The 22,792-nt window shown below is 37.9% G+C and overlaps 2 protein-coding genes across 4 annotated transcripts in view; both read right to left on the bottom strand.

The window, feature by feature from the left end:
* NUP107 (nucleoporin 107) overlaps nucleotides 1–2,030 on the bottom strand; it is a gene marked incomplete at its 3' end in the record, with an annotated part of 33,357 nt that extends 31,327 nt beyond the window's left edge. The window contains exon 1 of the mRNA XM_082003227.1: nucleotides 1,569–2,030. Within this exon, the coding sequence (XP_081859353.1) occupies nucleotides 1,569–1,686 (118 nt within the window). The 5' untranslated portion in view covers nucleotides 1,687–2,030. The remainder of the gene's footprint in view (nucleotides 1–1,568) is intronic.
* Nucleotides 2,031–12,482: 10,452 nt separating this feature from the next.
* RAP1B (RAP1B, member of RAS oncogene family) lies at nucleotides 12,483–22,462 on the bottom strand (the record flags this gene model as incomplete). 3 transcript variants are annotated; one of them, XM_082014452.1, is made up of 6 exons in its annotated part: nucleotides 12,483–12,569; nucleotides 14,382–14,525; nucleotides 16,496–16,636; nucleotides 18,051–18,107; nucleotides 20,918–20,986; nucleotides 22,406–22,462. In XM_082014452.1, 6 exons carry the CDS (start codon nucleotides 22,460–22,462, stop codon nucleotides 12,483–12,485), a joined length of 555 nt encoding a protein of 184 aa, XP_081870578.1. The 3 variants fall into 3 exon arrangements, with proteins under 3 accessions (XP_081870578.1, XP_081870580.1, XP_081870579.1); XM_082014454.1 differs by lacking the exon at nucleotides 16,496–16,636; XM_082014453.1 differs by lacking the exon at nucleotides 18,051–18,107.
* Between the last annotated feature and the right edge of the window lie 330 nt (nucleotides 22,463–22,792).

Raw genomic sequence — 22,792 nt, 5'->3', positions numbered from 1 at the left:
TAAGCCTGAGTTAGGTCACAAAATGTTTCACCAGAAGCTTAAAAGCTGGAGGGCTACCAGGGACACTGCCAAGTAAAGTTCAGAAACCTGAACACAACAGGTCTGTGACTCCTCACACCTGCACAGATCAAAGCGAATACTTTTGCCCCATGAGGAGCTGCTTTATGCTACATAAACCATAACAAGAAAATCTGAGCCTGAATTCATTTAGAAAAAAAGTTCTCCTTGGCTTCACGATGCTGACGGCATTAGGCTGTTGTTCTACTTTGCCTCTTCCTGTCAGCAACTAGGTTCAGTGCTCTAGCTACGGCTTACTAAGAAGTAGTTGTGTAAAGTTTTCAGTATCCTATGTTATATCAATGTCCAAGAACATCATTAATCTTAGGGACAATATAATCAGGGTCAGTATCTCACTAGTTTTATTCTGATTGCAAAAAAAAGGACAAGCAAGTGTACTGGATTCCTTTGCTATCATAACCAGAAAAATACCATTATATTAACTGTCAAATTACATGGTATTTTTTCTTATTGTAAGTTGGGGAAAAAATTCTGTGGAAAATTAAATCTATGTCTGTGCGCTCCTCTTGCTATTACTATGGATGGAAAGCTAAGATATACATTGAATAATCACAATACTCTGATAACATAGTACATGCAAAAGAGCATAAAACCATAAAATTAAGATATAATGGAGTGACAAAAACTTCATTATTGCAAAAACTCAGGGATGGAGTCAGCTGTGGCTCACAGTTCTCCGGGCTGACGTCAACCTCAGTTCATAAGTCCATGAAAAACTGCAAAATATGACGCTACACTAATGTGATGTCACAAGTTTAGGAGATACGCAATGCAACATCCCTGCAACCATATTTAACCTAAAACCAAAATAATCAATCTAAATATAGTCAAGAATTGACTATACAAGCATTTCAACATTCTCTTACTTTCCCTGAAGTCTAGTGAATATCTGTTCTGAGCCATCACTACAACAGCTTTGACATGGCTTAAGACTAAAATGGGGGAAAAAGAGGGGGGAAAGAAAATTCCATTCAGAAGAAACACTATTCTGTGAAAAGGTAAAGAATTGCATCTTTTGGCTTACTCTTAAGTTGTTCTGTAAAGGCCAAGTAACACACTACACTGCTGAAAACGTCATATTTTTCTAAATGAAATTCATCCAGGTTTCCTAGTTGCACCTGCAGTCAGTCACTAATATCCCCCCCTAACAGTTTTTAGTTATTGCAATCATAGTTTTGGTTTTAGAACTTTTCTCCTTCTTAATGCATAAAAATACCACACAGAAAAGAGGCTACAGAAGAGGAAATATGAGACAGTTCAAAAGCAAAGTTTTGACTGCAGAATACCTCACAAATCAGATTAACAATTTCACATTATGTTCATACATTCCTCACTTTAAATGAGTATAAAACAAAGAGTAACTTGCTGTGTATTTGAAAACCATTCTCAATACGCTCAAAATCAAAGCAGTGGTAAAAATACACACACATTGTAAACATAGCAAGCAATGATTAAAGAGAAGATAAAAAGTCTTTACACAAAAAAGATACTAGAAACTCTTTTCTGAGAGCTTTGCTTCCGTCCGGGTCTGGCCACCTCTGCATCACGGGGGGATGACATGTCTCCAAAATCATTTCTAGAGAACAGCAACATAGACACAAAGCACATGAATCCAGGCAGAACACACAACAAGATCTGTTTGTTCCTTCAAGTAAGTCCACAACTGGCAAACTTAAACAAAGTGTAAGTCACTTCTAATTCTAGTACTGATGTCCCATTTCCTCTACAGAATATCCAGTATTGCTCATCAGCTCAGGAAAATGAGTTTGTCTGAAAACCCACACTTTCTTCCTCCTACATCACAACAGACATTTTCTAATTAAAAAAAAAAAAAAAGCTAGTACGAGATGCAACAGCATGAAATTAAATTCTGAATTGAAAAATTCAATTGAAAGAATGATGTGATTTCACTATTTGATTTTTTTTTTCCTCTCCAGATACACAAAATCACCACAGACTGAGAAAGTTCAAGCGTCTTGCAGAAGGGGAAAAAATGGTTGACAATTACTAAAACGCAAAGGAGAAGGCAGAGGTGGGCTGCTGTTGTGGTTTAGCCCCAGCCGGCAACTAAGCACCACACAGCCGCTCGCTCACTCCCCCTCCCGCAGTGGGATGGGGGAGAGAATTAGGAAAAAAACCTCGTGGGTTGAGATAAACACGGTTTAATAGTTCAGAAGAAAAGAAGGAAACAACAATGATAATACCAACAAAGAAATGTACAAGAACAAGTGAGGCCCGATACAGCGATTGCTCACCACCCAGCGATAGACAGCCCGTCCCCGAGCAGCAATTTCTGCCTCCCGGCCAACTCCAGTTTATGTACTGGGCATGACATCGTATGGTATGGAATATCTCTTTGGCCAGCCTGGGTCAGCTGTCCCGGCTGTGCCCCCTCCCAGCTCCCCGCGCACCCCCAGCCTGCTCACTGGCAGGCCAGCACAAGAAGCTGGACTGTCCTTGACTGCTCAGCAACAACCCAAAACATCAGCACATTATCAACAGTTTCTCATCCCAAATCCAAAACACAGTCTCACACCAGCTTCTGTGAAGAAAACCAGCTCTATCCTGGCTGAAACCAGGACAGCTGCCAAGGCCACAGCTGTGACTAAGCAGGCCTATCTGCAGAGCACCCTGCAAGGGCCCAGCTCAATGATTCCTGCGTAATTAACAATTTCAGTTTAATCTATAAATATATTCCAGAAAAAAAACCCAAACCGATTTAAAGCGCCCGGTGGCATCAAAGCCTCGGATACGCCTCAGAAATTGTCCCAGCCCTGCCGCGTTTTTCAGCTCGCCCACCGCTCCTTCGAGGCCGCTACAGGGAGACATGTCACGTCTCATGGTACCCGCGCTCCCCCGGAACGGGACGCCCCGCCAGCACCGGCCGTGTCCGTGTTTGTCCGTCCGTCCGTCCGTCCGTCCCCCCGCGCCTCTCACCTCTCCATAGCGGCCTCCCGCCAGATGCAGCCGGGGCTCGAGCGTTCCCGCCTCCGCCAGTGCCGGCGCGCGACCCGGAAGGAGAAGGGCAGACTTCCGCGCGCAGGAGGCGGGGCGCCGCACTGCGCCTGCGCCGCGCCTGCAGGCAGCCCGGCCTGGACAGGGGTGGGCCCCGGGCTCCAGCGGTGGGTGGGCCTCGCTGGAGCGGCCGTGGCGGGCTGCGTGCAACCGAGCCCTCTCACAAGGCCGGGCTGGCAGGGCCGGCCCGCCGCCGTGCCGAGGGAAGCCAGGCCATGGTGGTGGTGAGGGGTAAGGGCCTGACCTGCTCGCCTTTTTAAAAATTTAATAAATAAATAAATAAATAAATAAATAAATAAATATTGCAGCTGCCGTGGGGCAAAGGCCGCTCTCCTCTGCCAGTCCCCGGGCAGTGGGATCCCGCATTAAACCACAAAGCCTGAGGGGGAAAAATAAAAATTTCAAATGCTGTTGTTTTATGTCGTTCCACAGAGAACAACTAATCCGATGCTGAAAATATTTTCTTACACACCCAGCTGGAGGAACTTCTCTCCTGCCTTTGCTTTATCAAACTGAGGCTATTTTCACCAGCTCACAACTTTGGTGGCTGTTTCTCAGTGCAACTCGGACTACTGCCACCAAGAGGTGAAGTAGTAACCACCGTACTTAATGTCTCGGGACAAACTAAAATTAGGAAACTACCTCTTCCCTTTCTCCCCAAAATGGATTTTGCACTCTTTTTTTAAATACAAAAAAATAGTTTCTACTCCAGCAGTGGAATTGAGTGGGTGCTACTGACAGTTCTTTTACTTGTGCTCTAGTACAAAGAAAACTGCCCAAACCACATTTTTAGCATAGACAGGCAAGTTCTGAAAAACACTTGCAAGTACTCGGGTGTATTTGGGGCTACAGGGGGTACTTTGAGCAAATCAGGCATTCATGTACAGAGGAATGCATCTGAAAACAGCTGCAAAACTCAGAGATCACATGAAGCCGTGTAGTTCGCTTAAGATGCTGATAACATGGCGTGGCACCCAAGCTCAGTGTCTCAGTGAAAGTGATGAGGAGCCTAACCTCAGAGGGTTCACAAGAGGAGGAACGCTGAGAAGGTTGATGAAGATTGGGTATGCAAGAACACAAGCAAGCAGAAGACCCTTAGAGAGTAGATTAATCACCCAGGAAATGTAGTTTGGGATGTAAAAAAAAAAAAGAATTTTAGTCTACATGATAGAAGGACATCATGAAAGCACAAGTGAGGGCAATAACCTTCATTACAGCAGAAAACTAAAAGAACGTTAAATGAACTATTATATCCCAGTTCAGTACTATATATTCAATAGACTTTATCTCTGAGCACATCCTCACAGAACAGTGTAGCATTATTGTTTCTGTAGTGCAGTGGGAAATTCAGAGTAATGCACGAATTAATACCTGGTTCCATTCTTTGCCAACAGCTCAAGCTTTTAGACTAGCCCTTTCTCAGGGCAGAGAAGTGTAAACAAATGAGAGCTGTAATGACAGAGAAAACACTTCCTTTGCATGCTGCCTCAAGTTTATTCAAAGCAATGACAGATGAGAAGAAAGCAAAAGAAAACAAGCTGAAGAGAAATTAAAAGGACAACATACTGCTGTTTTTTTTAATAAATTAAAAAAAAAAAACCCACACCAAAAGAATCACACCAACAAACCTGTAAAAAGAGAAAAAAAATAGGATGTGAGGCTCTTGAGAGAAGTGGTCTTAGTATGTACAACTTCTTTAAATGCAGGCTGGGGGAGCACCTTAGGGGCTTCAAGTTGGCTCCAGTAAGGGGACATAGGCTTGAACACGGCAAAAACCCCAAGGTGTGTTTTCAGGTGGTATTTTTTGACTAGCATCCTACTTCATATTTATCCAACAGGAGGCAAAGGAGAAAAAAAAAGGAGAAAAGAACTGGAAGTCTCATGCAAGCATCTTAACTCTTCCAAGAAGCAGAAGGGAATGCAAATTTTTCAGTCAATTCTTACATGTAATGTTCATTTAACATGATATAAAGGAATCAATTTAAGTTCATAATTAAAAATTACAAATCCATCTTAAGTTTCACATATTTGCATGTGATCCTAATATGTTTCACATATTCAACTGTGATCCTAACTGCAGCCATGTTGTCAGAATCTCGCAAAGGGTAGTAATGCTCCATACTAGGAGACAGGACAGGCAAAGGCAACCCAGCAGCTAGCCTAACACAGAAACATGGCAGGATTATTGCCAATGCCTAAGATTCCTCTGCTCCCTACTAGCTTTCTATGAAGTTATCAGGGTTTACAGGATGGACTAGGTTAAAGTTCAGGATATAACAGATTAAAACTAAGCAAGTAAACTAACTCAAAACTCCAATTACCCTTCACAAAATGTTTTAATATAAACAGCTCACAAGTCAAATAAATTGCCCTAATGCATTGCTAAGCTGCAGACATGACATGTCCATGTACAAAATTGTAGTCTTAATTCTGAGCTATCAAAAGCAAGAGCATGACAAAGTTCTTGCGCAACGTGTGATAGCAGCACGACTGCATTCAGTACAAAGAAAACCATGGAATCTACACTATACGAAAAGGCAAGGTAAGAGAAAGAAGAAAGCTCATGCTTCAGCACATCTTTTCTTAGTTGAAACACATTCCTGGAAGCATGTGATTTTCCACATTCTTTAATTTAAATGCACAGAAACTTTTTTATAAACCAATCTCAAGAAATTAACTAAATGTTTATGTGCTTGCTTAGTATTAAAATACCCGTGTTGACTCTCAAATTAGTGTTTTCTGGGAGTCTCACCCTAAACAAATTGATTCCCGTGCCTACTCCTGTTGAGGAAGCTCAGCTAAAAACACTTTCTTCTTAAAAAAAGTTTGTAACTGTCATTTTATTTGTGTCCAAAAATCATGACAGTAGTGCCAAGGGTCTTTTGTCGTATTTGGCACGTTACAAGCAATAAACCCAGTTTATGAGAGCTGGGATTTCACATGTAGATTTTTGTACTTAGTACAGGAGTGAAGTTACTGACTCGCTTTCTGCTAGATCTAGAAGTATATGGTAAAAATGCCACAGAGTGTAAAAAGTTAAAGTATACTGACCAAAGAAGGAACTGTAACTTCTAGTATAATTTCACTCAGTATCCAAGATTGCAGAAATGTCCCCTTCCCCCAAGTTTATGGTAGCCAAAAGACATTACCTTAATTAATTAGAAATTACCATGTCTTTCAAATGAAGGAGTTCACCCCAGCCACAACCTCAAAGGAAAAAAAAAACCAACCTGGTAGCAGTGAACTTTAAAACAGTGAAGCTGTAGAGCTTGTTGTTTGGCAGAACTAATATTTCTTGAGGCTGAAGTGAAGTACAGTGGTATTATGAAGACATGCCTTTCTCCATTCACAATCTCTCCCTAAAGAACATCTCATTGAAAACAGGAAGCCACCTTCTTCTAGATGATTCAATATGCTAAAAATAGTTCATTTTGGAGGGTATTTAAAAAAAAAACCAAAACCACCCCCCCAACAGGAAAAAAAGAAACAAAATCCACATTTCTCTCATTTGAAGCCCAGATATTGCAAAACTGAGACCAAAATCAAGACAACAAAACAACTTTGCTTACAGTTCCAGACTAAGAATGTGAAGTTTGTTACAAATGTTAAGTATCATTCCAGAGTTTTATTTCATAGAATAGAGAAGTTAGGTTTTAAGAACCTTCAAGTTGTTCAGAAACCTTTCAAAGAAAAGCATAAGGTGCTTGAGACTCAGAAATAAGAACCTAATCTGATTAAGAACTCTGCTTCTCTAATGCTACTTTAGAGAACTACGCACAAATGCATTTTGTGACATATTTGAGCAAATTTTTCTTTGCTTTTATTCTTTTCCCCATACACAGGCAAAATAAAAACTGTAAATTGAAGTAGAGCCTAATGCTGTTGGGACAGCAGTTCAAAATTGGACAAAAAGCTTTCTCTCTACGTTGATGCTTGGCTGCATCTTCATATTACAATTCAAAAAGTGCTACAGACAGCTGTATATAGACTACTATTTTTAACCAGTCACATCTAGAAATAACTCTATTGTTGAGATGTCTAAACTGGTCTATCTAGAACTAGTACAGTGTTGTGGCAAAATTTCTTCAAGTTATTCCCCAAACTGGCAAATATTAGAAAATAATAAATAAATACCTAGGAAAAAAAAACCATACTTGATTCTTCCATAGTTTGTTTACAGCATTTTAAAGGAAGAAAATCCTCATCTTTAGTGTTCACCCATGAGGAAACAGCAACTCTAATTACACCAGAAAAGGAGAAAAACACACAGTTTAATCCAAATTCCAGCAGTATTCTTCTCCCACCTCCCATTTCTAGCATTGCAATTCAGTACACATTATGAAACAGTATCTAAGTCTACAATACTTTTCCACAAGTTACGTTCTCTTATGCAGAAGAGCAGTAGTAGTTTGAGCTTACAGTGCGTTCGTTTGGACATCTGAAAACATCTTGCAAAGTCTTAAAATATTTTTGTAAGTTCAGCAAGTAGACATTCATTTGACAGAGTAATTTGAGGATGAAGGGCACTAGTAACAAAGTAAGGTATAAGAAATAAATTTATAGTGACAGGAAAGAGTCCTAATAGGAAGAGGGCAATTCCATTAAATACTACTTCTATGTTTCAGGGCGTAAACATTACTTTTTCCACAGAAAGCTCAGACATTTAAATACTGACATATACCAATTTCAGATTAGGGTGGAAGTAAAGCAGTCACAACCTTTGTGTGCACTGTAAGCATAAGCTAACTTTACAAGCAGTAATACATGTGTATTAACACTGAATTCGGAAAATTACTGCATTAGTTCAAGATACGAATTATGCAAGTTTTCATCCAAAGCTTTATGAGAAGTGTTCTGTTTCTGTATGACTAATTCAAGCGTGAACTTAAGCGCTGGTACACAAAGCAGTTATTCTGAAGATATGTAAAAGTTTGTTCAAAAATTTCAGCAGACGGGATTCTTTTCTAGAATTGGTAACTGCTTACATAGTTCCAATTCCTGTGGGGAACTGGATGTTCACTTCCTCAGTGGGAACAGCGTCTTATGCCATAACTACTTAGATATGAAGAAAATTCCTTCATGCGTTTTTCCATACGCTTCATCACTTCCTCACCATAATTTCATCATTTTGTCAGGCATCTTCCCTTCAGCAACCAGGACACTGCTTCCTTGAAGCCTGCTTAAGCTTTCCATGAGAAAAATGCTGGGGTTTAGGCATTACCTGGGTTATTATGTGTTCATTTTACAAATCTGCCTTAAGTTCTAAATAGGGGGGTGGGGTGTATTTCACTTTTTTAGCACAATCTTTAGATTGTAAAGTGTGGAGTTTCTAAAAATTTTGCTTTTCTGGGGTTTGATCAAATTGACTACCTCCAGTGCTGAGGAACTGTACATTTCCTATTCCACAGTGCAACCAAGAATGCTTCTATATAGAGCTTTCAGGACAAAGCCTGATATTCCCTGTAATCAGTACTCTCTGGCTGGACACCGAGACCAGACCAGGGCCCCCTCTCTGATGTTATTAAAGAATTTTCTCTCCCTCCCACCCAACGCCATCTGTACAGCTGCCTGGAAAAGAAACACATTAAAAAGAACACAGATAAAAGGACAATGGGGACATAAAAGTGTTATAAGACCTGAATAAGCAGAGGTTGAAAGTGAAGGGAGGAAAAATACTGATTAACTTATGAAGGAGGAAGGTACCCAGTGAAAAAAAGAAGTAGAGCATCCAGTGTTCCAGTCTCATCTACTCTGGGGACCAATCAGGATGCAGAGAGTAACACAAGAGATACTTATGGGGATCATCAACCACATGTTCTGGTTTCTAATGCTAAATGAAAAGGAGTTTCAGTCTTAACTCTGACTCCACACAGTGAAACAGATGTACCACCTCTGTTACACAATGGTGATGACTGATGAAATTACCAACAGGAAGGATCAGCTGGGCTCCTCAATTCACTTTGGGCAACAAACTATCTCAAAGCTTACTGGTATTAGCTAATCTAATCTGATTGAATTTGCAGGAATGGATTAAAACAAACTCTGATAATTCTGTGCCAGAGAAACAGGAAGTACCAAGTATTTGGGTGTGACATTATTTTTCAGCAGCACATCCAAGATCAGGAAATCAACAGTCTACGCATTCCAATTCACAGTCCAACAGTGTTAACAGATATTTTAAGTCTGCAAAATCCTACACTCAATACTGCAAGAATGCTCTTCTGAAGATTTCTTTGAAATCAAACAAATATGGTTTAATCAGACAGAAAGATCATATTTTCTCCCAACAGATTTTTTTTTTTAAGCTACACTAAGTCCATTTTAACAGTGAATTCTTCTGGGAAAGAAGGAAAATAGCAGGCAACATATTTCCAGGTTCCCAAAACAGCCACTGATAGCCTAACCTCTGAAGACAAATACTTTTCTGTTAGACTCTCCCTTACGTTAGAACTTGGAATATTCCAAGTCCAAAACAGTAAATGGAATTTAATTCAGTCAGAAATTCATCCACCCTAGCACATGGGATGCTATTAGAAGTAGTATCTATGGCATGTATTTGTCAGAAGACAAAGTCATAATGGTTCTTCTTCATCCTAAGATGTATGAATCTGCAATGTGCAAGAGACATTTAAAAATCAATATTTACTAGCACTACTAAACCACAAAACATTCAAGTAGTATATAACTGTAATGCAAGCCCTTGCATGGCAATCCAAATTTATTGAACTACTGATGCTAAGTCATACAAAATTGCACCACTTTAATTAAGGCTTTTAGTTTACATTTGGCCACCTCAAAGCAGTTGTAACATTAGGTTGGTCAATTTAAATACTGTGGCTCCCTGTTGGATATACACACAATCTTTACACCCAAACGTTAATGCATACAAAGCAACAAGGCATTGTTAAATAAATCAGCAAAAGTTAATTACTGCAACTTAGGCCCTGTGACCAATTACACATGATTAAAATTACTTCCCACATTCACATCCACAGTACTCTTCCACCATTTAACATCTCAACCAAAACGTTACACATGTAAAACAATCACTAACAGGCAAAAGTACTAAACCTGTATATTTGGTATTGCAAATACACTTATGCATGAGCAAGCAAGGGAATTCACAGTGAGAATCTACAGCTGCAGAAGCCCGAAAATGATTTACAAAAAATTGTTAAATCATTAAAAAATCGTTTTAAAATATACACTTCTTGTTGTAGACCCCCACTGTACACACAACTATAAACATTGTTCCCTATGTAAACAAGGAAAAGGAAACATACAATAAAAGGTTGAAAAGTCTGGACATTTCCTTCCCAACAGATATTAAAGGCCATGTCTTTAGTCAGACGTTATACTGAAAGGACTCTTAAAGACTAGATCACTGTCTCCACAGGTTTTTCCTAAAATTAAAAAACTATATAGCTGTTGTGTTAATCAAAGCGCTTTTGTACAATACGATGATGATGATGATCCTGTATTTCTTTAAAAAAGTTACAATAAGCTACAAATACCGATGAAGCAAAGTTATCTGGAGTAGTCTATATAGGAGCTCTTTGGACTTTCTTTTATTATGCTAAAATAGTGGTGCTTTTAGGATTTACATTATTGTACTCTCCAATAGAAAGTGGGGATTGTTGAAGTATACAGTACACAGTTTTCATACATGTACAACATTGGTGGATGAACAATGTCTCTTATCAGTAATACTGGATGTAGGCTCTGGTTTTACCAGTTGCATACACTTAGAATATTTATAAGTAAAAATCTCTCGTGACACTGGAAAGTGATTAGAATGTGCAAACTGATGTAGTAGCTTTCATCCATTTCTCAAAGGGTACCACCACAGGAAAGTCCATTTAAGATGTTGGTAGGTTTAATAAAGTTGGAATGCTGGCACTGTTGAATTGGGCAACAGTTCTTCAGACCTGTAAGAACAAAGCATGAGGTTAGTATTAGTAACAACTATTTGTCATTGCTCTTCAATTAAAACAACTAAAGCAGGAATTAGCAAAATTCTTAGCAAACAGACTTGGAAAATAATCTTATTGCTTCTCCTCTACTAATATAATTTCTACTGTACACATACAAATAACAGATTATCTCAATTAGTAAAACTGAATTGGGACACATACGGTAATCCAAGCTGAACTGTGGATGCATTATTTGGTGGGTAGGACTTGTTTTGCTTACAGTATGACAGTTCCAGTAGCTTTAAAAACAAAAACACATTTGGAGGATCAAAGCTCCTGAATCAAAAGCCCTGTTAAGGAAATGCAGCAGCCATTTCTGCCATCCTCAGCTGATGCTTTTGGAACCCTCCCCATTTTACTTGGAACTGGTCCAAGTTGTTCAAAACCAGTAAGTTTTAATATAGATACCAAAAAGAGTTAAACATGGTACTATCTGAATATTAATAAAAGCCTGTAATTTATGACAGTGAGATGTCCTACCAGGATCCTCCAGTATATCAAACAGGTCTATCAGATGACAAAATAATGGATCATAGCACTGAAGCAACCTGAACCACCATATGTCCAGTAAAACTGAAGGGAATCGAGATGAACAGGAAACTTGCATAATGTCAAGTCGATCAAGAGACCTCTGTCCATACTAAGGTTCAGAGGTGGAAAGGGAGAAACAACCTGCCCAAGAACAAGTTGCAGAAAAAAATTCATGCCTGCTGACTAACTTCTGAAAAGACTTGCTAAAGAGCAGGCTGGAGCTTGCTTGAGCCCTCAGCAGCATTCTTCAAGCATGGATTTAGTCATGTAGAACATTAGCCAACCACCAACAAATGATAAAGTGATCTAGTAACCAATAGCTCCAGGTCAAATACTTGGAGCATTACAATGATCACTTCACCATTCTCTTCCAAATGTACTAAGTACAACGCAACCTATAAAATACCCATAGTCCAAAGAAAGCAAGCTAAATTCCTATGACATCATGCAAATATATGCAGGAGTTCAAAGCAGGAAGTGACATTTTAGCATGCAAACTGCAATATTTTACAGTGTGCATTCCTGATAATTGAGCTCTTGCAGTATACTCTATCAGCCTTTAAAAAGAAAACCCTATTTCCAAAAGCTAAAGTTTTGAAGTATCAGAAAAAACATCCTTAATTTGAGCTCTACTAACACCTTAAAGCTTGAAAAAAATTTGTATTAGTGTGAACAGTGTATCTTGCACTTATTTGTAGTTCTGACTTTAGAACGGCAGAATAAAGACACTAAAAATCTCTATGGTAACGTAAATCAAGACTTTTCAATGGTGTTCTGCATGAACAAGCTACCACATTTGCTGAGGTTTTGTTTGGTTTTAATAGCCATAATACACAGAAAATTTTAAAAGGTTTACCTGGCTCAGAGCTACAGTACAGCTATGTATTAAAGTAGCTGACATGATGACTTTTTGCGTGCTTTTCCAGGCACTGGAGTTTTTCTGTTAATTTGTCGCACAAGGTCATAAAAGATCTGAGAATATAAAAATCAGTTGGTTATTGGAATTAAAGAGGCTTCTCTTGTAACCTTAAGCCTTGAATCTTCACACATAATATACTTATACTCAGGAACCCCTGGAAATATTTGGTTATCACAAAGTCAGAAAGTTAAATCATGTACTTAATTAAGACCCGATTATTTTCTATTTAAGATAATTGTCTGTCAAGGCTTTTCCACTTTCAATGAAGCAAACTGGAAAGGCATCTATAATCTGCAGCTGTTTAATCTCTGGGTCAAATTTATCTGAACACACACGATACATGTCACAATGATCAACTACTATGCACTATTACTTTGCAGTTTACCGCCGAAGTCAAGAAACAGGCCATGGCTTTCTTCTAACTCAAATCACTCAAGATACTCTTTTAAAGAAAGTTCTAGTAAGTTTTAACTCCACATTTTCATGGTAACTCAAGTACACTGCATATTCTGTAATTGTCTCTTGTATTTGAATGAGATCATACTTTTCCAGATACTTTAAAAATACTGAAGTCTAGAGAATTAATTCAGCAGCCTCTCTAGGACTACAGCATGACATAAGCGTAACATTTCCTAGAAAAGGAACTTGTCTATGAGACTCTCTCACACTTTGAATCTCCTAGAATTCTAATTAGAACATGATTTTGTTGAAAGGCTAATTTAAGACAAGTCTAGATACTACAATTAAACAGCACCTGTTTCGTTCATAACTGACATTGTTCCCATTATTTCTGCATCTCCTAAATCAAGGAAGTCCTCATGCTAAAACCATGATAGCAGTTTCCTAAGCACTGGCTGCAAAACAGCAAACATTCCAACAAGGACTTTTGGTATTTGTTGAAATTCAGTTCTAGTTTATTAAACATATGACTTTTATATAGTTAAGCTGATTAATTTGTATTTAAGAAAAACAGAATAGTTTCCAGAAATTCCCAACTAATTAAACACACATTACTCATTTTTAAAATCAGCTGTGCTTAAAACCATCACACTCATTTGATTACACGTAAGTCTTGCACAGAGGCCCTTTTAGCCTGATTGACGCTGCCAGCAATGTTTTCCAGAAGACACAATGAGTTGCAGGGTTTATTGTAATATTCAAGCTGTCCCAGAAATGTAAACACTAACACAGCTTTTTAATTTTTGCATCCCTTCCTTTATGCTGGCACCTCACCTGGATAAGAAGGCAGTCCCAAAAATGTGTGTGTTTGATCAGTCACTTAGCTCCTGCTAAATAAATAAGTAGCTACATAGCAGAGAGGGTTTTGATGTCTTTCTTTAAATTATTTTTTTAAACAGAGCACTTATTCAGGTCTCTTCACTAATCAGCTGTTAATTTAGACAAAACCGTTAAGAGTTTTTTGTCCTTACCATCTCAAATAATTTAATACCAAATAACTTAAATAATTTAGTTTTAAGGACTTAACTCTTAAAGGTCTCTCTCTTTTCTACAAAAAAAAAAAAAGAGCAGTCTAGCAGTGCATTCTCAGTGGATAGAGATTATATCAACTAGGGAATGTAACATGAAAAAAGTATTTATCCCAAATTCATAGGAATATAATTTGAAAGCTAATTATACTAACATTAATATAATTTTCAAGAGTCCTAAGTCAAAGATAACTATATCCCTCAGTGGAAATATCTTACAAATTCTCACAATAGCTTTGTACAGTTTTGTCCATTACAGTGAATGTTATTCATGATTTTGTTAGTTTTTCTTGACAAATGGTAATGTTTGGTTACCAGAACACAGTATCCAATCCTTCTCTCCCTGCCATCCCTCCCCTCATAGGTAGTATGCCTTACCTCGTTAACATTTATCTTTGATTTTGCAGAAGACTCTAAGAATGCACAGTTATTCCATTGCCTTGCTAGGTTCTGACCTTGCTCCTTTCCCACAACTCTTTCATCTTCCAAGTCACACTTATTGCCAACCAGAATCATAGGCACCTAAAACCAATGTAATACCAGCAAAGAATTCATTAAATTTTGGGAAGGCACAATGCAAAAACACACCCCCCTCTGAATCCTTAGAGGATCCTGACCTCCAGAGTAATTAAGCTCTGGTATAACAGAAACTTAAGTTTACAGTTGTGTGAGACTTTGACATTCAAATGAAAGTGACTCCATTTTTTTGCCTGCTGTTTGGCAGGGCAGTGGGGGGAACGGTTTGAGGATTTGCTACACCGCCAATTAAGATTTCACATCTTTTTCTAGAAGACCTAATGAGTTTTCATTGAGATGTTTAAGGTGTCAAGAAATCTACTGAACAATATGCTACAAGATTCTCACATGTTCAGAAATCCTGGAAAAAGTGGTCTGTACTGGGTAGCATGATGAAGGATGCAAAAGCTTTCACCATTCCTCTGCTTCCAGAGTATTGGCACTCCTTTCAAGAGCAGTTTGCTCAGAGTTCTCACTAGTAAGCTGATGCACACAGAGGAAAGAAACATGCTAGCTTATCAAAATTACTAATTACAGAAAATACTGAATTAACCTTTGTGGCAGGAAAAGGTAATCATACAAAGTTGTTCAGGTTTTTTTCTTCTTCCTTTTACTAATTTAAGGACATAGCTAAGTTTTTCCAAAATTCAAGTGTTGAAAAAGCATTTTGATCATTTAATTTCCCCTCACTGAGAAAGCAAGTAATGCCTAAGCATTGGCATAGGAAAAACTTTATGTAAATTTTGGTAAGAACTCAAGTTGCACCTTGAAGCTCATTATCTTTCTCCTGATACTATGGAATGGCTTTCAGGACTGAGGGGAGCATTCTAATGAGAAATACAATTCAAATGAATTACTACCAAAGAAAGCTTACGCAAATCAGCATAAATATATTATGTAAACTAAGGTTTTGAATATAGTCACATTTATCTTTTAGTGTACAAAATTACTTTGATGCTAAACAAGGCTATAACTTGGTAGGCTCTGGACAGGAAAGAAATGTGCAACTTAAATACTACCCTTTTGAGATACATTTGTGATAATGGGTAAGTAATCCACTGAACATAGGCAAGACCTGCACATGCTTACAGTTAAGAAAGTGCAAGGTGGTTTGTATTACAAAAGTCACAGTGAACTTCCCTGAAATTGAAACATGTAATGTGTTCTGTGTCTGCTTCCAGCAAAAGCATATGTGGATACATGAAGTAAGGAAAGGATCAAAGTTTCCATGAGCACACTTAACAAAAACTGTTCATTGCTTGCCTTTTTTTTCCCCAGGGAAGACTTTCTGTCTGATGGCTACAACCTACAAGGTGTTTCTGTTAAAAAAAACACTTTTACTGCTGTTTCACATTTGAAATACCTTTCTTGCTAAGGAAAGCTAAGCAAACTAAGGGACTAAGTATTCACTTCTTACAACCGCAGTAAGTTTGGGGTTTTTTTAATCAATTATAAACTGGAATGTTTTAGCCTCTCTTTATAGCTTTAGTAATGCTAAGAGGTGCATACTGAAATTGTGTGCAAATAATATGACCAAACTTACTTGCAGTCACACACACAAAATATAAAAGCTACATAACATACAGGTTTAAAGCTTACGGTACTGCCTTCTGTAAGAACTTAGAATTCTGTACTTTTAAAATACCATTAACAGTAGGCATTTTGAAGAGAAAAATCAAACCGTACCTTTTTTAAACCTTCATTGATAGTAATCAGTACTAGTGAATAACATTATATACAGTTTCAAACAGAGTATTTTAAAGGAAGAGATTAAAAAGATAATTCTCTTTATATACCACATGACAATTTACAATTTCTCCAGTTTGCCTTAAGAGTTGCATTTCTGTACTATGCACCTACTGGTTGATTCGTCTCTTAATTTAAAGCTTGGAATCTATCCAATCATAGTGTATACATTACAACATCTGTAATTAAAACTGTAAATATAGGCATTAAGCATTTTTAGAGATGCTTACATCATCAGTGTCTTTGACTCGAAGAATCTGTTCTCTTAGATCCTGTAAATCATTAAATGTGGACTGTGCTGTGATGGAATATACTAATGCAAAACCTTGTCCATTTTTCATGTATAGGTCTCTCATTGCTGTAAATTGTTCCTGTAATTAAAAAAAAAAAAAAGATACAGACGTTGCATTCAGTTTGCACTTTCCTTACACAAACTGCCATATACTTCAGGTCACAAATGGATCACAAGTACATGCATTTGTGCCCCCCCCCCCCCCCCGGCCCTTTTAAACTGACTACTATTTTACTGCTTGACTACAAGCATTACAGTAAACTGAACTGCTTTTCAATAAATCTGGTTTGGAACGTTATCTGGGGTGGCTGAACAATATCTAGATATTGCCAAAGGCTATACCCTGGGGAAAAAAAAAAAAAATCACAGAAACTATAGTAATTTTAAAAGAGAGGAGGTACAGCAGAAGGTACAATGTAATCTGTAGATTTTACAGAAGTTACACTCCTCCCAAATCCTTCCTTACATGCCAACTTTTTCCTATCTCCTGACTGTTCTTTAAAACGCATTGCAAAGTAAGCGTATCCCTTTTCAGCCTCCATTTTGCAGTCTGGGCACTTTCCTATGTTAAATTCTACTTTCGTTTTCAAGGAGATTGACTAGAGGATGGAGATACTCAATAGAGTTGTCACATTTCCTAAACTTTGCTGACAACTATGATACTGCGTATGAAGACTCACTGGTGCACTGCACAGCAGCATTAGGACTTCTCCCTGTTTGAAAACTCTCACCAGTATGACTGTGGAACAGCATTTGCCTTTCTCGCACTGGTGACTTGGCTATCTTGTGACTGATCAATCACTCATTAAGTCCCTTGCTGTATGTCAGATGAAAAGCCCAATATATTTTGAGAGAACAGCCACTCCATCTTTCTGTAGTTTTACATGGCCTTACTCTAATATGGAATTTAAATAAATTATTATTGGACCAGATTATTATTGTAGTTCAGAAAACACATGCTACACTCCAAGGGTCTTGAGCTTGCACTCACTGGAATCAGTGAAGGAAATGAGTGCTTTCATTAGATTTCAGAACAAGTCAGAGAAAAACCTGGCCAGTATGCAAAGGGTCAGCATAAACCCTGTGTTTTGAGCTCACATAAGCTGACTAAAGTGATGCTATTTTTATTCCAATGTCAGAGTACATCTCACATACAAAAGAAAAAGGGGAGGACAAGAAAGCAAGTATTTTCTACAGCAAAAGAAATCAAACCCTTGTAAGCATCAGGCCTAAATTTTCCTCTCGGCAACGTAAACTTAAAACAGCAGTACAACCTCTTTTAAAGCTCACAGGAAACTTGCAATTAATTTTCTGGTGCAATATTCAAGTCTTGTTTAAATACTATTATGTTAACGAACATCCTTTAATCCAACATACTGACCACAATTACTCTTTAGAGAATGGGGAAGGGAACGTGTCATCATTTACATCTCTACAGCTTTTGATGGTGGTGAACACTGTACATCAGTATTTAGGAAAGTTGGTTTACATACCGTTCCTGCAGTATCTAAGATTTCAAGCATACACTGTTGTGCATCTACTTCGACTTGCTGTCAAGAGAGAAAGATATGGTTAGCGTTTTTCCTCTTGCAACTCTCCCCTCTGAAGACACCAGGAATTGTGTGGTTTTATAAACAAATTCATAATGCATAAAGCAACATAATGGCTTAAGTAGTTTATATGGATATACACTTTGAAAACAGCAAAGAAGAAGCTTTTCAAAGAGCCCTAGTGACATTTTCAAAAGCAGCGTCAGCAGCCACGTACCACTTTGCAAAGTGATTAGGGATTTTTGATTATTAAAAAGGAGGCTGCTAAATTTGTAATAATGGCTGTCAGCAACTAGCACAACTAATTTCTACCTGTTTCAGGGATTATTCACAGATTGCAAGAAAAGTACAGGTGAAAGCTAGAAAGTTGGATCAGCATACTAATGCTCATTTAATACTAATTATATCAACAAAGAGAAAAAGTAGTACACAGCAAACAATAAACCAAGCAAACCGCTAAAAGTGGTGTCCCCAAAACAAGCCCTTAGTGTCACTAATTAGGAAACTGATCCAGCTTAGAAATATTTGCAAGAAATGGAAGGTTTAAGAAGCCAGATCAGTTCCTATATCTATTTCAGAGTTCCTCTACCTAGTTCCTACGTCAAAAAAAAAGCCTTAAGGGCATCAAAGGACATGGAAGCACCCTCAAGCTGTTTCAAGCAGGCTACCAGCATTTTTTTTTTCCTTTCAAGCCATTGGTACACTTCCCTTGTTTCCATGTGCATGTAAAATTCCTAGTTGGCCAATCAGCACTTAGAAAGAACTTCATGTCCCCTATTCCCGATATATGCATTATCACTGGTTTACCTTTGAGTTTTTCTTTTGTAACTAGATTTGAGCTTGTGGGGCAGTGGTAGGCATTTCCACTCCTCTTATACAGCTCCCGTGTCACACAGGGATGGAGATTCCTTCAATAGCCACTATTTTAGCATATATTGCTGACAAAGTTACTCAGCTAGTTCAGCAGCATCTACTCTCTTTATGAAGAAATATTTGGGGAGTAAACCAAGATGTCAAGTTTTAAGACTTCATGCTCAAATTATGTAGTTCCAGACAAACTCAAAATATGTCAAACCACATCCTCTCAATTTCAAATATTATAAAATTAGATTTAAGATTAATAGTACAGAATTGCAACTGCCAAACCAATACATTTTCAAGTCACCCAAGTCAAGCAACAAGTTAGAATTCTAACTAGCAGCAAGGGGAAGAAAATGACTGCATAAAGTGTTGTCCAGACTTAAGCAAGACTTCAACAATCTGGCTGATTTGAGAAGAATACACAGAGATATTCCTAGTCATTTCAGGACCAAACCTGAAAGTAACATTGTAAGATCTTTGCTTAAAAAATTACTTAGCAAAAAGCAAAATTTCTTGAGATGGCTTTACTTTTTCAGGCTCGACGGAAACAGTCTTTGGAACAACTCACCCAGCAAACATCATGAATCTAGTATGACCTGAAGAATGTAAATATATAACAAAGGAAACATTTCACTTTAGAACAGCTTGTGAATATTTTTGGAGTAATTTACTGGGCCTGACCCAGCAAAGGCCTGCACCAAACATGTGGATAAAATCCAAAATTCCTGCTCTAATACAGAAAAAGTGGCTATATAGAATTTTTTGTTGCTGTTGTCTCTTTAATAAGAGTTCTAGCTTTGGCTGGAAGCCCACATGCTGACGACAGACAAGGATTTTTCTAGCATATAGATTTCTATGAGGTTAAAGAAAACAAGTGTGAAATTATCATTTTACTCTGATTCCTCTTCTGTTCAGAAGAGATTCTGGTAACTATAGGCTGCAACAGCTGCTAATACAGCCTCTTTATTCCAATATAAATGTAGCCCAGTGCTAAAAGAGGAGGTCCTGCAGTTTCTGCCCACTCCCTAGGGTTTGTGCATCTTGCCTCCCCTGTATAGGCACTGGCATTTTTGCGGCCACACATCAGAGTATCAATGCATCTAAAAAGAAATTAATCTAAAAAAAAAGAAAGATAGATTAGTTTTTGACTGTGTCAGTTTCCTAATCTGCTTCACCAAATGGTTAACTCCTCTGGTAGCAGTCCAGATGTAAACTATCTTAGCCTGGAATATTAATCATGGTCTCAGCTGAAACTGAAGAGTGAGCAATATGGAGATTCAAGATGAGGCAAGCAGAATCAGACCTGTCAGCCTGTCATGCCGAAGATGGGAAGAGAGAAACTAACAGGCCACTGTAAATGTTTGTTCATTTATGATAGGTCTGTGTTAACTTATTAATAGAACAACAGCCCATCTAATGGAAGCATATCAAGCTATCAGTTAAATTGTTAGGAATACAGTACGATGCCTTTGGTGTTCTAGAAGTGTGAACTTTTTTTTAGCAGATTCTCCTAGTAGCAAAGCAGCTTAAAACCTCCAAAATACAAGCCCAAATCTACCTGCAGATACTAACACATACACGAACTAATAATAAATATTATAAAAAATAAAAAAGTGGTAGTGCATTTTACTTTTTTTTTTAAAATCAATGTTCCCAATTCTGACAATGAAATTACTATTTTTTACTGTCTAGCCTAGTAAGGTATTATGCTTAAACATTAAAAGGCTGGTCCCAAATTATTCCTTTTATACAGACTTTATGTGCACCTTTACATTTCAAACATTTCATTTGTTTACAAACAATTGTCAATTTACATTTCATTTGTTAAGTTACCTGGTATTACGTGGCATGACCAGGCATACCCTTTTTCAAGCAATGACTCAAAATATTTGACAATATCTACTGCAGTTTTAAGTTTCTGTAACACTAGAGAGGTCTTTTGCATATACCTTTCTGTAGGAGTCTTCTATCGTGGGATCGTATTTTTCAACAAATATTCCTTGAACAAACTGTACAGTCTGCAACACAAAAGTTCTTGTAAGATTCTTCTTGTATACTGACATTTTGTAAACATTGTACACAAATTACTGTTCTACGTGTATAGTCAGTTATCCATTGCATTTCTGAAGGCACATTACGTGATTGACATAACTACAAATCATAAGAAACAATAGGAAGTTAGATGGATATACCTATTTAACTAAGTACTGTTAGATGAAGCAACGCTACACCGTCCTTTACCCACTCTCACTCGGAGTGTAAGAATTAAAGCATGCACTGACTTAAGATTTGTCTAACTGTTGGAATCATTATTAGTTTTTAGCTGAATAGGATACTGTACAACTGCAGGGCTTTTACATTTGCATTTAGAACTACTGCGTGTTCTGCTACTTATCTTCCAGCACAGCAATTAGTCAAAAAACAACTGCCAGCATTTACTAGTCTTAACTAGACTCAGTAGGATATTCCTGTGTACCTAGCACGTAGGACGCTTTTAGCGCAAGTCAAGTGGAACTTTAAGACTCAATGGCCAAGTCAGAGCAGACAGGTTCAAATCCAGAAATGCTGCAGTAAGATAAAGAATTCAGAGGTGAAGGAAAAAGTTCTTTCACAATCTAAGATGATTTGTTGTTCAAGTTTTCTGTTAGGAACCACTTCCTAAGAGAATAGTTCTTATGTGACAGAGTAGACCTCTAAGCCTTACTTTATGATACAGTGCACAAACTGAAAACCACAAAGTTCTTAGATGGGCTGAGAATATCCTATTCTGTTAAACTTTTCAGTGCTAGTCTAGGTCAGACTAAACTATTCTGTAATTATTTAACTAAAATGCATAAGCTCTTTGGTTTACAAGCATCCACCTGCTGCAGCTATATACCTACTTGCTGGTAAAGATGTAGAAAACATGCTAAAATTCCTACAAACATGCAAATATCTATTTATATTTGCATAAAAGAGGTATTAATGCTTTAGAGACTGCTATCAAACATTAAGCAAACAGCACCTGAAGACCCTTCCAGAGACAGGAGTCACCAAGGCTTGAAAAAGGCAATCCAATTCATTGTGCGAATTTCATGAAGCAACTTTGATTTCCCACAGACCTATGGCTGGGTTACCCAGTGAAGCCAGAGACTTCCACAATGTTGTGGCTATGCACTTCACCATGTAAGACAGGCAGAGATCTGACCAAGTACCACCAACTAAACCTGTACAAACATACTAGCATGTGAGAGCCGCGCCAATGGATGTGGATCCATCCAGTAAAGGATGCACCTATTCTACCCAGGAACCCTCAACAGTCATTACTTACTTTTATGTTTATTTGTGCACACTTACATAAAAGAAGTATGGGTAAGTAGAGAGTGTATTAGAGAAAAAAAAAAAAAGACATGAGAAGCCTAGGAAAACATACTTGAACTGCCTCACGGAGTACTTACCAGAGCAGACTTTCCAACACCTCCAGAACCAAGAACAACTAGCTTGTATTCACGCATGATGCAAGAGATAAATCACCCTCAATACCTAAAACACACAATAAGTTGTTCATCATTTTGATAAACAGGACAGCTATTTTAGCATTACTACAGACACTGTAAGATAGCATATGTAACAAGACATGAACAGTTAAATATTAATATCAACTGAAAAATGCAGGAGATATACCATTATATCCAGGCATAACCTAAGCAGGATGTCACTTTATTACACAATATGGAAACTATGGACATTTATTCAAGACATAGTAACTGCTGAACAATGCTACTTTTTCACCTAGCACAAATAAAGTACCTACAAGGTTTTGCTTGTTATCAGGATTTTAACCC

Source organism: Phaethon aethereus, assembly GCF_964289735.1.
Source record: "Phaethon aethereus genome assembly, chromosome: 1".
Taxonomy (NCBI): Eukaryota; Metazoa; Chordata; class Aves; order Phaethontiformes; family Phaethontidae; genus Phaethon; species Phaethon aethereus.
This window is presented reverse-complemented; position numbering and strand designations above follow the sequence as displayed.